The sequence below is a fragment of the Eriocheir sinensis genome, unplaced genomic scaffold (genome assembly GCF_024679095.1).
Source record: "Eriocheir sinensis breed Jianghai 21 unplaced genomic scaffold, ASM2467909v1 Scaffold481, whole genome shotgun sequence".
Classification (NCBI taxonomy): domain Eukaryota; kingdom Metazoa; phylum Arthropoda; class Malacostraca; order Decapoda; family Varunidae; genus Eriocheir; species Eriocheir sinensis.
In genome coordinates, this window is record NW_026111811.1 from 278322 (window position 1) to 294002 (window position 15681).

At 47.5% G+C, this 15681-nt stretch overlaps 1 protein-coding gene across 1 annotated transcript; it reads right to left on the reverse strand.

The window, feature by feature from the left end:
* Positions 1-893: 893 nt before the first annotated feature.
* On the reverse strand, positions 894-4409 carry LOC126992495 (uncharacterized). The gene is made up of 2 exons (XM_050851254.1): positions 4048-4409; positions 894-3919 (listed from the first exon to the last, which is right to left on the reverse strand). Exon 2 carries the CDS (start codon positions 3199-3201, stop codon positions 910-912), a length of 2292 nt encoding a protein of 763 aa, XP_050707211.1. The 5' UTR covers positions 3202-3919; positions 4048-4409; the 3' UTR covers positions 894-909.
* Positions 4410-15681: the final 11272 nt, after the last annotated feature.

The following is a 15681-nucleotide window of genomic DNA, read 5'->3' on the forward strand; positions in this document are numbered from 1 at the left end:
CAGACTTTCCATTTCCTCTACGTATCGACTCCTGAGGCTCTTGTTGCGCCGCAATCTAGCGCATAGTCCATCCAGACGTCTTGCAGCCATGGGGAGGTTGTCTGGCAAGGCTGGCTCATCGTCCCTGAAGGGAATGGGATATTGGTAATGGCCCATGACTTGAACCCCTTCCTTGTCCCACAATTCAAGTACTCGTTGATCCTCTACAGATCTCCCCAGTTGTTCCGGGTCTTCTGGATCATCCACCTCCCAAAAATACCGCATAGCCCTTTCTGAATGCGGGTCCGGGATCTTTGTTGTTTCTTCCACGAAAGCGTTGAAGCTCATCGTAGTCTGTCGGGTGGGCTGCAGTGGGCCATTTATAGCCCATCCCAACTTTGTCCTCACTGCGAATGGTTCTCCATCCCTACCCCTTCGGACCTCAAGGGGTGTCAGTGCCGAAGGGGCATCCTGTCCAATCAACAACTCCACAGAGAGGTGCTCCGCCCGTTTGTTAATCGGTGCTAAGTCCTTAAGGTGTGTCCAGAGAGCAGTCATGGCTGGGTCCGCCTTGGCTTCCGTCAAGCCATCAGGAAACGAGTCGACAACGAGAACCCCAGTCAGTCTGACTGACGCTGGCCGCCTCCCGAACAATCCGGTGACCATTAGTTCCACACTGGCAGTTGTTCGGACTTCCTGTTGAAGTAAGGTTGAAAGGACTATCGCCTCTCTTCTTTCTTGCACTCCTAATCGGTCTGCAATGCGTCTTGCACAGAATGAACGGGTACTACCAGAGTCTAACAAGGCACAAGTCTCCGTCCTTGCATCAGCTACTCCGGTGGTCAATAGAACGGGCACTATAGGTAAGACGCTTCCACTCTTGGTTGCCGTTGAATGAGTGACGAAGTCCTTCTGGCTTACTCGCCCTAGTCAGTCCCTGTTGTTCGACCCCCCTGGGGCCGCAGGCCGTTCGTGATGTCTAGGCCTCTCGATCTCCTGTCTGGGTGATTTGGTTCCTGGTATGATGTCATGGAGCCACCTGGAGTGTCGCCCATTACAGCCTCCTATGTCGCAAGGCCGAGCCCTGCAGTCCTTCACGAGATGGCCGTCTCGGAGGCACATAAAGCACCTCCCTTGTGCCCTCACCACCCCTCTTCGGTGACCCACAGACAGCGATCGGAATATAGCACACAGGGGGAGGGAGTGCATCTCCCCGCATAGACGGCACTTGTCGCCGCCGGCCCTCGCCAGGGGTTTACTCTGTGTTGTTAGGACTACGTCGTGGCCACTCGATTTGGTAGAAGGGTTGGCGTCCCGTTTTGTACCAGCGGCTGGAGTGTCTCTTCCAGACTTCCCGGTTGTGTCATTCTTGCTCCCTCGCTCTCCCCCATATAGCTTCTGCAATTCGGTGCCGTGGCGTTCCGTCAAAAGGAGGTCATTTTCCACTCTCTTGGTCTCCTTCTTTACGAAGTGTAGAACATCCTTAATACGTTGGGTGCACTTGCCCCTCTTTCCCGTCCACCGAGCGTTCCAACGAGTTTGCATCGCTCCGTCCAGCCGAAGAAGAATGTCCCTGATGGTGGGTGTGTTGTCGATCTCCGCCAGTTTTCCTATGTTCTCGGCGAAGGAGATGTACGACGTCAGTTGGGCACACATTCGGGAGAGGGACTGATAGTCGTTCTCCGAGATCGTCGGTCCTCTAATTAGTCTCTCTCTTGACTGATTCATATAGACTCTTTCATCCCCGAACCGTTCATCCAGGATCTCCAGGGCCACTACAAGGCCTTGTTCTGCTGGGAGTGCCATACAGTGAGCTATCAGTAGCTGCACTTCCCCGTCGCAGTTGGTGTATAGCTGATTGAGCTTGTGCATGTCTGAAGCCGACGTATCGAGGACAAATTCTTGGAATTGTCTCTTGAATGCCCAGTAGTTCTCAACGCTGCCGGCACGGAGCGTGGGAAGCTTCGCTTGCATCATGCGGACCGTTTCAATGAGGGCTCCGCTCCCTCCGACCTCGTCCCTGTCCAGGTACGTCTTGCGGGCGTGCCTCGCCCTCTTCCGTGACACGTTACCCCTTTTGGTCCGCCCGGCGTAGATATCTCTGTCTTCGTCATCTTCACTGGCTTCACTGGAGGCACTAGAGGTGCTAACGGCGTCTCTCCTCATCTTCCGTCGTCTTGTCCGGCGGGCTTCAGACTTGTACCTCTTCACGCGTCTGGCGTACATAACTGCATCACTTGAGGACCCAGAATCTACCCTGCCGGTTCTACGGCCGGTTTTCGGGTCTTTATTGTTTTTCTTTTTCTTAGCGCGCCTGATGCGATCTGCCTCATCGTTTGAGGTCATTATATCTTCCCCACCTATTTCCCGGCGGGCCCGGAGACCCCGACGGCCTGTCCTGGTGAGAAGACCCAATCTTTTTCTTGCGCGCCCAATACCTGCGTCTTCTTCCGTGGTTTCAGCCTCTTCACCGTCTGCCTCAAGGAGGAATCTCGAGCCGCCATGGCTCGCCCTGACGGGAAGTGGCCGTTCCTTTGCGCGCCCAATACGTGTCTCCTCATTTGAGGCCCGAACCTTTGTTTTTTGTTTTTGTACAACGCGCCCAAGGTCGCGTCCAGTATGTATTTCCTCGCCAGCCGAGGACCCTGTGTCTCCTCCGTCTGTTCCATGGCATGTTGGACCTGTGTTGTCCACCCTGACGGAGAGCCGTGAAGTGTTTTCTTCGCGCTCATACCGTGTTTCCTCATTTGCAGCCCGATAACTGTTGTCGCGTGCCCTAATATCGCGTCGCGGCTGATGAGTACGATCATCCCTAATCCACAGCTTCATGCGATCCTCCACCATTGTTGCGACCAAACGAGTTAACTCCTCGCCGGTCACAGGGCCGACGGGGATGACGTCCTCCGTGGGTCCTGTTGATTCCGGTGCTTCTGCCACTACTGGTGTGTCGTCCGGTACAGCCAACGACAGCGAAGCTGGTTGCTCTTCCGAGGGTTTGAGGCTTGCCGGTGTACCGTGAGCAAGAGGTTCTCCCGCTAGGTGTGTGCCGCTCGACTCACCATCGTAGGTGTCGATCGACTCCACTACACGTTCCCCACCGGTTTCATCACACCCCACTACATGTTCCCCACCGGTTTCATCACACCCCACTACACGTTCCCGTTCAAGTTCACTGTCATCAAAGAGTGGGCTGGACGGCCCGTCTGTCTTACCTTGTGACATCGTTGTGTACGCCGTCTGGTTACGATGGCTTGCTTACCTCTTGGCCAATAGAGAGGAGAGAGTTGACATCAGTCGGTTCCACCGCATACATATACGTATGTACGCTTGCACAGCCGAAGTGCGAGGGTGGAAGGCCTCACTTTCGCACGCCACTAGGCAACCAGCACACACTCGAACCGTAAAACTACAATACTCAATCGTTCCTCATAACACACATGTCAACTAAACCAACATGAAAAACTAGGAGTGCACCACCCGTAGAGTATTTTTCGCACACACGTCAATGTAAACCACGTGGCAAACTAGGCATGTACCATCCGTAGATTTTCTTCACACACACACACACACGTCAATGTAAACCACGTGGCAAAATTAGCCCACTCGAACGCACCGTCCAGTACACTCACACAACCATACAAAACTACAAACACTCGCGAACGTGGACAGTGCCCTCTGTAGACTCCTCGAAGTATCGCCCCCCTGCGTCCAGACCTCTCCAAGCGACGTCCCTGCGTCCAGGCGTCGGAGGTGGTGCCTTCACTCGGCCGACGGCACCGTTGGCTTGGGTCAGGGGACTCGATCCGGTCTCCGCTGTCAGCAGTACAAAACCCTTATGCGTTTGACTGTAAGCGCGATGATAACAGCGCTTATTTGAGTGAGTAAAGGTGACTGATACCGCTGCGCCGAACTCACGTCATTTATTGATTAGTGGTCAAACCTGCAAGATGAATGTCATACACGTTACAATACGGAAACAACGAGGGCATTATGTACTAGTACAATGAATATGGTAGTACAATGGATATGGCAGGTAAGATACTAATAAGCAACAACACTAATACATACGCATTTGCGGGTACAGTCGGGTTCCTTCCGGTCAGCACTACAGTGTGATTGAACTCAGTGTGTCTCGTCTCACCGTTGTCCTGCTACTGCCTCTTCTCACTCTCTCCTCAAACCCTGAGCCGAAAGGGCCTCCGACAAGCCTTATGTCAGCATCCACAACATTAACCCTACTAACCTTATATTATTAACCTTACATTAACCCTATGCAAAAAGACCAGCGAGGGCGTAAACATCAGCCTCTCTCTCTCTCTCTCTCTCTCTCTCTCTCTCTCTCTCTCTCTCTCTCTCTCTCTCTCTCTCTCTCTCTCTCTCTCTCTCTCTCTCTCTCTCTCTACATGCGGCTACATACCGCTACATGCGGCGGCTACACACACACACACACAGAAGCCAGGCACGCGTGATGTTCGGAAAATGTTCTAATCGTGTCCGCATCTTGTCAGGGGTCAGAGTCTGTCGCCCAGCTTGTTCAGAATAGCTCCGACAAGTCTGCTAACAGGTTCACAGCAGCGGAACTTAGCCTGACCAAGTTCCTGACGTGGAGACACACCTAACCTTACTCGACAAGATCACACGAGAGGAGGAGGAGGAGGAGGAGGAGGAGGACGTGAGTGGTGGTGGTGGAGGTGAAAGAGAAGGAGGAGGAGAAGAAAAAAAGAAGATAGGAAAAGAAAAGGAGGAGGAGGGGGAGAAGAAGAAGAAGAAGAAGAAGAAGACACACACACACACACACACACACACACACACACACACACACACACACACACACACACACACACACACACACTCAGACAGATATAGATAGATAGATAGACAGATTACTGACCTCTGTAAGCAGGTATAAATGTTGATATTACACAGTTTTCAACTGACTTAACTAAGTGAACAATCCTTACTTAATACAATAAACACACACACACACACACACACACACACACACACACACACACACACACACACACACACACACACACACACACACACCTGACTAAGTTGTATGATTAATTATGGCGATAAGATTATGTATCATGTATTGTGTGTATGGTTATGTGTCTGTTATTTTATTATTGGTGCTTCCATCTCTCATGATAACGTACATTTGAAAGGGGAAAACATGTTGGAACACGTTTTAATCAACTGCCATTTGTCTTTCCAGGTGAGTGATGGAAGGTGTGAGGGCGTGGAGGCAGCGGAGGTGGGTAAGTGTTAACGATGTGCTGTGCTGTTGCCCTAGAGGAGGAGGAGGAGGAGGAGGAGGAGGAGGAGGGGGAGGAGGAGGAGTTGGAGGAGGAAGAGGAAAAGGAAAAGGAAGAGGAAAAGGAAGAGGAAGAAGAAGAAGAAGAGGAAAGGAGGAAGAGGAGGACATAAGTAGATTATTAAACGCTTTTTTTTTTTTTTTTTTTTTTTTTTTTGGTGTGTGTGTGTGTGTGTGTGTGTGTGTGTGTGTGTGTGTGTGTGTTTCTGTACACACCTTTTCGCAGCTTCAAAACTTTCCCAAATTTCAACTTTTTTCTGTTTTCTCGGCGCCGAACAAAAGATTGATATCACCAAAACTTTCCCTCACTGTCAGCGCTTTCGTGTTTTCTCTTTTCCTTCGCATTTAGTCTTTTCCTTAACTCAATTTGAGGGTCGCCGCACTTGCCCTGACCTCACCTGACCTCACCTTACCCTCATCTCTATTCTTGGTTCAGAGTTTTCCCGGCAAGAATAATATAGACGACTCGAAGCATCTCCTTTTCTCTCTCTCCCTCACCGTGCGAATTTACTCTGCCCGTTATTAAAAATCTTCAATATCAACTTTTCAAGCCTGACCCTTCCGGCGCTGTACCTTGCAAGTCCCCGATCAAACCTTTCCGGCTTTACGTATCAAATATCGCTTTTCTCGTGATGGAAATTGGTTATACACACCCGTAGCCTCAGAACAAGCTTACTATCTTTTAACAATGGGCAGCAGTGATATCATTCTGTCATTCGTCCGCAGTGAATGACCTTAAACGAATATACCGCGAAGTGTAGCGGCCGATGCTTGTTAGTAGTGATAGAGCTCTTATCCCTTTGTGTGTGTGCCCTTGTGTGCTCATGGGAAGCCTTAGCAAACAGACCATCAGGACAGAAGCACTATACTCTAGGGGCGTTGGCAAGAACTCAACCAGCGCTGCAAAACATTGAAGAACGAAACTCTAAAGATGCCTATTAGCTGGTGCCTTAAGGGAAGGCGGGAAAGGTAACACTAGTATATTCAGTTTACCTTGACAAAAACTCCTTCACCACTGACAAGAACAAAAACAAAAGAATCAAAAGAAATCTTCACACCTGATTAGTTTTTATGGGCGAAGGTTCGAAAGGATGGAAAATACAGGGTCTTCTAAGGGTGAATTTTTCCGCACGGGACTCGGGGAGGCAGAGTCTTCCCTTGTGATGGAGGCGACAAGGCTGCCTTCTGGGTGCAGGCGAGGCGGGAAAGATGGGGTAAAAAGTTTGAAGTATTTTGGCGTGGCGGTAAGGTGCTGACACTCCTTGTTCCGGAAAGTTTGGAGAGTATCGAAAAGTAGATTGGGCTCGATTTTGGGGAGAAATATTCTGGAGTTAGGGATTTTTGAACCGCCTTTCTTTTATTGGTCTATACTTGTAAGGAAAGTTGTATTGATCTTTCTTCGTTAGGTACTAAATATACGCTCTTAATATAATGGAGCTCATACGCCTGTACTAGACGCTCAGCTGTTAACACTTTGGCCCAAACAGAACAGTGTGTGCTATGGAGCATTGGTCAGTAAAGAAGGTGCTGGGAAGTTGAGAGCACGGTGTCATCTCTGAACTGCCTTTCTTGCATAGGTTACCAGGGAAAGTTTTATTGGGTCTTCTGGCTGGTGGATAGACGCTTGTACCCGACGCTCAGCTGTCAATGCACTGCCCAGACGGAACAGTGTGTGATATAGAACAATAGTCAGTAAATAAGGTGCTGGCAAGTTGAGAGGACGGTGTCATCTCTGAACCGCCTTTCTTTCATGGGTTACCAAGCAAAGATGTATTGGGACTAGACACACCACTGCGCCAGACTCGGAACAGTGGGTGATATAGAACAGTGGCCAGTAAATGAGGTGCTGGCAAGTTGTGGGCAGCGTCACTAACTTGGTATTGATGGAAAACATAACTCGTGGCGACACAAACACCTCGACGCTCCACCACACGCCTCATGTGTTTATTTTGTTTGTCCTTTGTTGTGGGAAGAATCTTTTATCTCCGTCCCTCAAGATCATAATGAAAGAAGAGTTGTTAGAAAATGACGTCTATTGAAAAACTCCTTACTAAATCAAGAGGAGAATGAGGAGGAGGAGGAGCGTAAGAGGAAGTACGAGAGAAAGAGAGTGAGAGAAAGGAGGAAGAAGGAGATGAAGGATGAGGAGGAAGAGAGAAAGAAGAGGAGGAAGAAGAGTAAGATGAAAAGTAAAAAAAAGATGAGGAGCAGGAGGAGGAAGAGAAGGAGGAGGAGGATGTGGTGAGGTATAGAGGAAGAGGAGAAGACTTGGAGTAGTATGATATTAGTAGGAGCAGGGGGAGGAAGAGAAAGAGGAGGAGGATGTGGTGAGGTAAAGAGGAAGAGGAGAAGACTTGGAGTAGTAGGATATTAGCAGGAGCAGGGGGAGAAAGAGGTGGAGGAAGTATAGTAAGTTTACGAGGAAGAGGAATAAGAGTGGATTTAAAAGCATCAAATCGAAGTTAGTATACGTCATGGTGAGTTGCTTTATTCATTCATTCACCGTTCCATCACATGTCCAGTGCTGTAACTCTGCCTTCAGGCCGTACACTCGTCCATTGCCTCAAAGCTGTGTGGCAGGCAGGCGTCCTCGCAGAAGCCGGCATCATTTAAATTTTGTCTTGAGTGCAAAGAATCACTGCTTCACGAGGAAAGACTCAAACAGTTAAACTTGCATTCTCTAGAAAGGCGAAGGGTGCGTGGAGACATGATCGAGGTTTATAAATGGATGAAGGGCTTTAATAAGGGAGACATTCATAAGGTTTTGTTGGTAAGAGAACCGGGTAGGACACGAAGTAACGGGTTTAAACTGGATAAATTCAGATTCAACAGGGACATAGGCAAAAATTGGTTTACTAATAGGGTGGTGGATGAGTGGAATAGGCTTAGCAGTCATGTGGTGAGTGCCAATACAATTGTCACATTCAAAAATAGACTAGATAAATTCATGGACAGCGATATTAGGTGGGGTTAGATACACGGGAGCTTAGGGTCAAAGGAGCTGCCTCGTACAGGCCTACCGGCCTCTTGCAGACTCCTGCGTTCTTATGTTCTTATGTTCTTATGTTCAATGTGTGCACATTTCTCGTTAGTTTCTGAAGTCTGTTGTTCCTCGTCCCTTGATACAGGTACGAGCACGTTAAATCCGCCGCTTGTTCGTTCCTGCCGGCTCAGGTGAAGATCAGTGTGTTGCGTTTCCTCTCACTGCAAGGGTCATGTTTTGGCACTTTCCTTCCTACACGTGGCAAGATCACGGCGCCTCTTTCCTCCACCTTTTAGCCGCGACAACAGGCCACCACGGAGCCTCCCTTGCCTGCCTCTGCCTCCCGTTGTCAGTCCTGAAGGAAGCCTTGCCGGCTTCAGGGTTCACGTCCACCCTTAAGTCAGGGAGTACAGACCAGTGAATCTCGTCCCGTTATTTTCAGTCATGCCGTCATTAAATTACCGACGTCTTCGCTAATTACCTGCCAAGATGAATGCCGGGAAGGCGTGCATCGCCGCGTGACGACGTGACCCCCTGAGAGGAAGATAAATACCGCCACTTCCTCAGTAAATTTTGCGAGGGAGCGTAAAATTATGTGAGCTGTGGCCGGCGGGCCTCGCCGCGCACCGCCAGGCGGGCCAGCAAGAAGTGTGTATGCTAAAGTGCGTGAGTGAAGCGCCTGAGAAATGATCGGCCAGATTTAGTCTTCCGCAGAGGAACTCCTTTCGTGAAAACATTTCTCTGCATTCCGAGCGCCTGAGCCCAGTGAAGGACTGCGCCGATATATTCACATCCCCGTGCAGGAACACCCGGCCTGGGAAATAAATGTTTGGGGAAAAAGATGAGGTGTTAAAACTGTGATATATTCCCCTGCTTACCCGAACGCCTGTCCCGCTGCCACCGCGTCACCAGTTTGTTAGCCGCGCCAGCACCGCCGCCGCGCCGTGACGGGAGTGTGTCGCGCTGGTGGGCGTCACCGCGCCCCGTGCTGGGAGGCGCGGCCACGCCTCAGGCCTGGGCCAGGACTAACTTTCTGTGCACGGATTAATTTTATACATTTATCTTTTACTGCCTGTCTATATGTCTGTCTCCTGCCTGCATGCCTACTCTCTCTCTCTCTCTCTCTCTCTCTCTCTCTCTCTCTCTCTCTCTCTCTCTCTCTCTCTCTCGTACGTACTTTTAATAGGCCACGATGCTGGGTATGAAAGAGAGAGAGAGAGAGAGAGAGAGAGAGAGAGAGAGAGAGAGAGAGAGAGTTTCATCGTTTGTTATCATAATTCATTATATCGTTACATAAACAGAGAGGTCTTCCACATGAGGGTCGCCCAGTGACACGCGGTGCACTGCTACTTGCCTGTCTGGGGCACGGCTTAAACGGCCCGCCAGCCAGCACAGGTGATGGCCGTTGACGATGGGAACCTTTTTACCTGTGTTTTCGGCCCCGTAATGGTTCCATGAAATCCCGAGCATTAAAAGTAATTACCGGGTCGTGAAGGCAGCTAAGCTCTTTTAATTTGGGACATTAGCGATTGACAATAGTTTCGCAGCGTAATATCGGGAAACGTTTTTACGCGGAGGCAATGAACTTTGTATCGAATTTAAAGCAGGTTTTTTTGTCACCTAAGCAACGGGTAATGTTTAGCGAGGCAAGTGTTTGTTTTGAAATGTAAATAAATGCCGGTTTGTGAGAAATGCAGGAAGTGGAGACAAGTTAAGGCTGTCTGGTGTGCATAGGAGTATTTATTTATTTACATATTTTTTTTTATTTTGCCACGTAAGCAACGGTAATCTTCAGCGATGCAAATGTTTGATTCTAAGTGTAAATAAATGCGGGTTTCTGACAAATTTTGGAAGTAGAGGCAAATTAAGGCTGTTTGGTGTGTGTGTGTATTTATTTATTTATTTGTTTATTTATCCTTTTATAGGGCGTGCTGTACTATTTTAAATGGTAAGGTTTGGGCTCCTTGTGACAGTATCGTGATCAGGAACATTGGCCCCCGTGTTCTTAAACGCCCCGCGCCCAAGTTAGCCTGTTTGAAAAGCCTCTCGTAAAAGTTCCGGGCGTTTTCATGGACTGCTTTATGTTCATAGTGATAGTTTGACACGACTTCCGCGTCTTGAGTGGGAAAATCACCCACGACAATCCGGTTAGTCTTCTCTGTGGCCTTGAAGAATAGTCGTAATGGGAGCACGGTTCGTTTAAGAATATGAACCTTAGTCTGTCTTCTTATATAATACAGACACGGAACTTGACAATAAAACACATGCTAACCGGCTTAAATACACGGGACTGCCATTTTGAAAGACGTCTTGGGTCGCTAAGTCGCGTGATTGTGGAGTTTCTGCTCGTGAAATTCTGTCTGTGAGAAGTGAAACATATGAGTCGGGTCACGGCGGCCCCCGTGCTGGTGCCGGCCAATAAATCTTTATCCTCACAACCCAGGCGGCGCGGCGAGGCGGGGCAGGTGGGAGGCGGGTAAGCAGTGTGGCGGCGCATGGCCTCGCCCCCGCCACGCCAGGCATATCAGGGCGGGCTGCATTATACCCAATCTCTCTGCGGGTTTGTGGTCCCTGAGTGAAGACGCTCGGGTGTACCTTCGAAACTAACCACGTGGTGCTCTGGAAAATACCCTCATTGTAATTCCCACTCCAAATTATCCAATATTACTACTATTAAACCTATCCTAATCTTACCTTACCTGACCTAACCTAACCTGATATGACATAAACCTGTGCTAATCTAACCTGAGCTAATCTAACGTAACCTAACCTATCGTAACCTAACCCAACCTGAGCTAACCGAACATAACATAACGTAACCTTCCCTGTTCAAGAGTGGGCACCCCATATCATCAGGTATATAGGAAATACCCTAACCACTGCGTGCTCTGGAAAATACTCTCATTGTAATTCCCACTCAAAATTTCCATATATGACTACAACGAAACCTAACACAAGCCAGCCTAAGCATGCCTAACGTAACCTGCCCTGTTCAAGAGTGGGCGCCACATACCAGTAGAGATTGGGAATATGCGGGCTGACTGGCCGAGGGTCGACACTCAGATGAACGGTAATTTGATCCGGGACTCACAAGTGTTGCTCGTTGCTGCCCTGAATGGGACGAGGCTTAGACATGATGGCTTGGTGCTGTGAGGGAGGGCCGCTACGGGAGCCAATGTGAATGGGGAGGGGAAGGGTAGCACCTGTCCTTCGTAATGGTAACTATTTATGTTTAGTGAGCGTATCAGTGTTCGTTGAGGCAGTACACGGCTCAGCACGGTATGAGGCTGTACAAGGGAGGGGGACAGCTTGGCACTATCCTCCATAATAATAACTTCTGCTTAGTGAGATTTTCAGTGTTCTGTGAGGCAGTACAAGATTTGGTTTTCTGTTTGGGAATATTTTAGGAGCAGCGTTTAGCGGGCTTTTTTGTCTCTACACTTGTTTTATGCCTTTGAGCTGTTTCCTTTCCTGTAAAAAAAAAAAAAGGATACAAGGTTTAATCCTCTATTAGGCAGTGCAAGTAGTGCTCTACGAGGCAGTACGAGTTGTGATGTAGACTCAGCTTTCATACGTACTAACTTCTCCTTTGCATTGGATCGGTAATGATGTGAAGTTTATCTTCTTCGACCCACAAGTTCGTGAACGATTGACCGTCTCGCCTCGCCCCGCCGCAGCGAGTTTTGACGTCTCGCCGAGGCCGCCCGCTGCCGATCATTGTTTATATCTTTTGAGGTTGGAGTGATCTATCAATTCTTAGTAACACAACGGAGCTTTCTGTCTTTCCTATTGTTTTTACAGCAATGGAAGCAGCTCAAGACCAACAAAAACGGAAAACAAAAAGCCCGCTAAGCAATGTTCCAGCAATAAGAGGACAGGGCCCGTATTCCCAGACGTTTCCGCCTCTTACATCAACAAGTTTCAAAGTCCAAAAAAGAAATCAATCGCGTTCTAGTAAGTGTGTTCTTAGGTTCACGATACAGAGGAAGGGTCAGAAAACTACCCATGGAAAGGCCCACAACTCCTACGATAGCCTTATCAAATGTGTGTGCTTAAGCGCCGAAATGTTTAAAAATATGACCCCAGAACGAGAGGCCAGAAGAGAGGTCACTGTCAGTTGGAGAGGTGTCTTTATACCACCGTTGCCAGATTGTCGTACTCAGAGCGTAGTATTTACCGGTTTCTGACGCCTAACTATTGCCAAGAAACATCAGGATCTAACTCTTTTAACGATTACTATAAATGAGTTTCGTTACTGGAGCCCAGAAGACAGTTTTGGGGCAGGAAGTCGGGAAATATAAGCGGCTGAGTACGACAATCTGGCAACGTTGCTTGATACTCCCTTCCCGTTCAAGTTCAAGTCCAATGCAGGAGAAAATACAGACAGAGGGAGGCTATTCCAGACTTTACCAGCGAAAAGGATGAAAGACTTGAGATGCTGCATGGTTAACTCTTGCATAAGGGATTCGGGCAGCACAGGGGTGAGCTAGAGTAGAAAGTCGTGAATGTCGGCAGCTGCCTCTCACCGCGTCGTGCCTGTCAGTCGTGAGGTGCTTGGTTGGGGCAGGTCGTAGCCGCACGCGCCTCGGCCAAACGTGACAGTGTATGTAACAGAGAGTGTGTGCGTGCGTGCTTGTAGATATTTATTTCCCCGCTATTCCGATAATTTTTGCCTCACGAATTTATGGACGTCCGCGGCGGGGTTTAAAATTTACTGGCGACTTACAATGGGCGGGACACTGGAGGGGGAAGGCGTCTCTCTGTATTAGGACCGGCGGCTGAGGGCGTGTTTGTGCGCCTTCTGTTATGGAGAGCTGGAAGAATTGTACTTTTTTCTATCCATATTTTTTTTCTCTCTCCGCCCATCAGAGACTCAAGGGCTAATGCGACGGAGATGAGCGCTGAGGCCACGTGCAGCAACGTGATCATATGCCCCTGACTTTACCGTACTTTTTTTTCTCTTTTGTCCACTCGTCTATACTCTCTTTTATGGGGCAGTTATAAGCTTTTTTTTTTTTTTTTTTTTTGCTTGAGCTGCTTCCTTTACTGAAAAAAAAATCTATGTATACATTTTTATTTGTGGTGGTTTTTGACATATTTATTGACCTTTACTGAGTGTAGGAAGAACTTAACATTTTTCTATCTGTATATATCATTTCCTCTCTCTATCTATCTGGAAGAACTTAACATTTTTATATCTGTATACATCATTTCCTCTCTCTATCTATCTGGAAGAACTTAATATTTTTCTATCTGTATACATCATTTCCTCTCTCTATATATCTGGAAGAACTTAACATTTTTCTATCTGTCTAAATCATTTCCTCTCTCTATCTATCTATCCATCTCTTTGTCTGTCTCTATATATCGCTATTTCTCTCTCCCTCCACACATTAGCTTCATATACTTGACGTAGCGGAACATTAAGTGGTGCAAAAGTTCCACAGAGGAAATATTCAATCACTTCTTCGGCGTCTTTTTAGGTCCTTCCATTCTTGCATTCATCGCAACGGAAAACTCGAGGCCAGCGAGTGATCTTCAAAGCTCAGTTCGCGCCCCGTCCAAGCAGCACCGGGTCCCAATAGTCTAGTTTCCCTTGTGTCGCCTCTTTCTCACGAGCAAAGTAAATACCAGTCCGCGGGATGCACACAACTCTTCGTGCTGTGAGGAGGCTCGGGAATGAGTCGCGAAAGTGTTGCTTTCAGGAGAACCAGGAGGCGGTGAGGAGAGTTTGGAGGACACAGAACTTTGGGTTGGTATTCTCAGACGCTTCCGCCTCTCAGCTCTCACATCAACTATTTCCCAGGGCCGAAAAGGAGGTCAATCGGGTTCTAATGAGCGTTCTTTTAGGTTCATGGTACAGAGGAAGAGTCACACTACCACTACGGCCATTAAACTACCCGTAGAAATCCCCCAAACACCTACAAAAGCCTTGTCAACTATGTGTACTTGGGTTCATGGTACAGAAGAAGAGTCACCCTACCACTACGGCCATTAAACTACCCATAGAAATACCCCAAACACCTACGAAAGCCTTGTCAACTATGTGTACTCTGGCGCCTAAAGGTTTGAGAGTATGGGCCCTGGGTCGCTCGCTTTGAAGGTCGCTGTCTCTGAGGATGCGGCACTGACCGAGGAGGCGCCGAAGAAGTGACGGACGATTTCATTTGATGGTACCACTGAATGTTCCCCTGCGTCACATATATGAAGCTGATGTTCGGAGAGAGAAATGGATATAGAAAGAGGGAAAAGAAGTGAGGTTCATCCTGCACTAGAAGAAAAGGGGTGATATATATATATATATATATATATATATATATATATATATATATATATATATATATATATATATATATATATATATATATATATATATATATATATATATATATATATATATATATATATATATATAAACTAATCTAAGGAGAGAGAAAAAAAAGGAAAGAAATAAAGATGGTGAAGTTCATCCTACAATAAGAAGAAAAGGTGAAAAATAGCTTATAAGCCACCGTAGCAAACAGAGAGACATTCCCTTTCGAATTTCCTGCCCATTGTTAAGTCTGGTGGGTAGAGAGAGAAAAAAAATATAGATAAAAAAAGAGAAGTTCGTCCTACACACTATAAGAAAAAGTGAAAAATAAGTTTTAAGTCACCCTAAGAAGTAAATAGACATTCCATTTTTTTTTTTTGCGCCAGTTCTAAAGTCTGGTGGGTAGAGAGTTGCAAAATATAGCTAAAAAAAGTGAAGTTCATCCTACTCTATAAGAAAAGGTCAAAAATAAGTTCTAAGTCATCGTAGGAAGTAAATGGACATTCCATTTCCAATTTTGCGCCAGTTCTAAAGTCTGGTGGGTAGAGAGTTGCAAAATAGAGCCAGAAAAAAGTAAAGTTCATCCTACTCTATAAAAAAAGCTGAAAAATAAGTTCTAAGTCACCGTAGGAAGTAAGTAGACATTCCCTTTCGAGTTTTCTGCCTGTCATAAAGTCTCAAAGTCTCTCGTTCAGTCAGCCACAGTCACAGCCACCTCAGGACAGCCACCCATCCTGCACTCTAGAAAACAAAGGTGAAAGAAAGGTTCAAAGTCACCGTGGGAAGTTAAGACACTCCCTTTCTAGTTTTCCGCCAGTTCTAAAATTTCTCCTTCAGTCAGCCACTTCATCAGCCATCCAACCTGAACCAGTCATGCATTCTTTAAAACAAAGGTGAAACAAAAGGTTCTAAGTCACCGTAGAAAGTAAAGACACATTCCCTTTCTAGTTTTCCGATACCCTACGCCCCTGTCCACCCAGCAGTGAATGGGTACCAGGTATCAAGGTTGTGTCCCGTCTTCTGAGGTCTGTTCCCTTCTCCTATAATTCCTTCCCCCTGCTGTCTCTCTCCGGCATATGACCACAG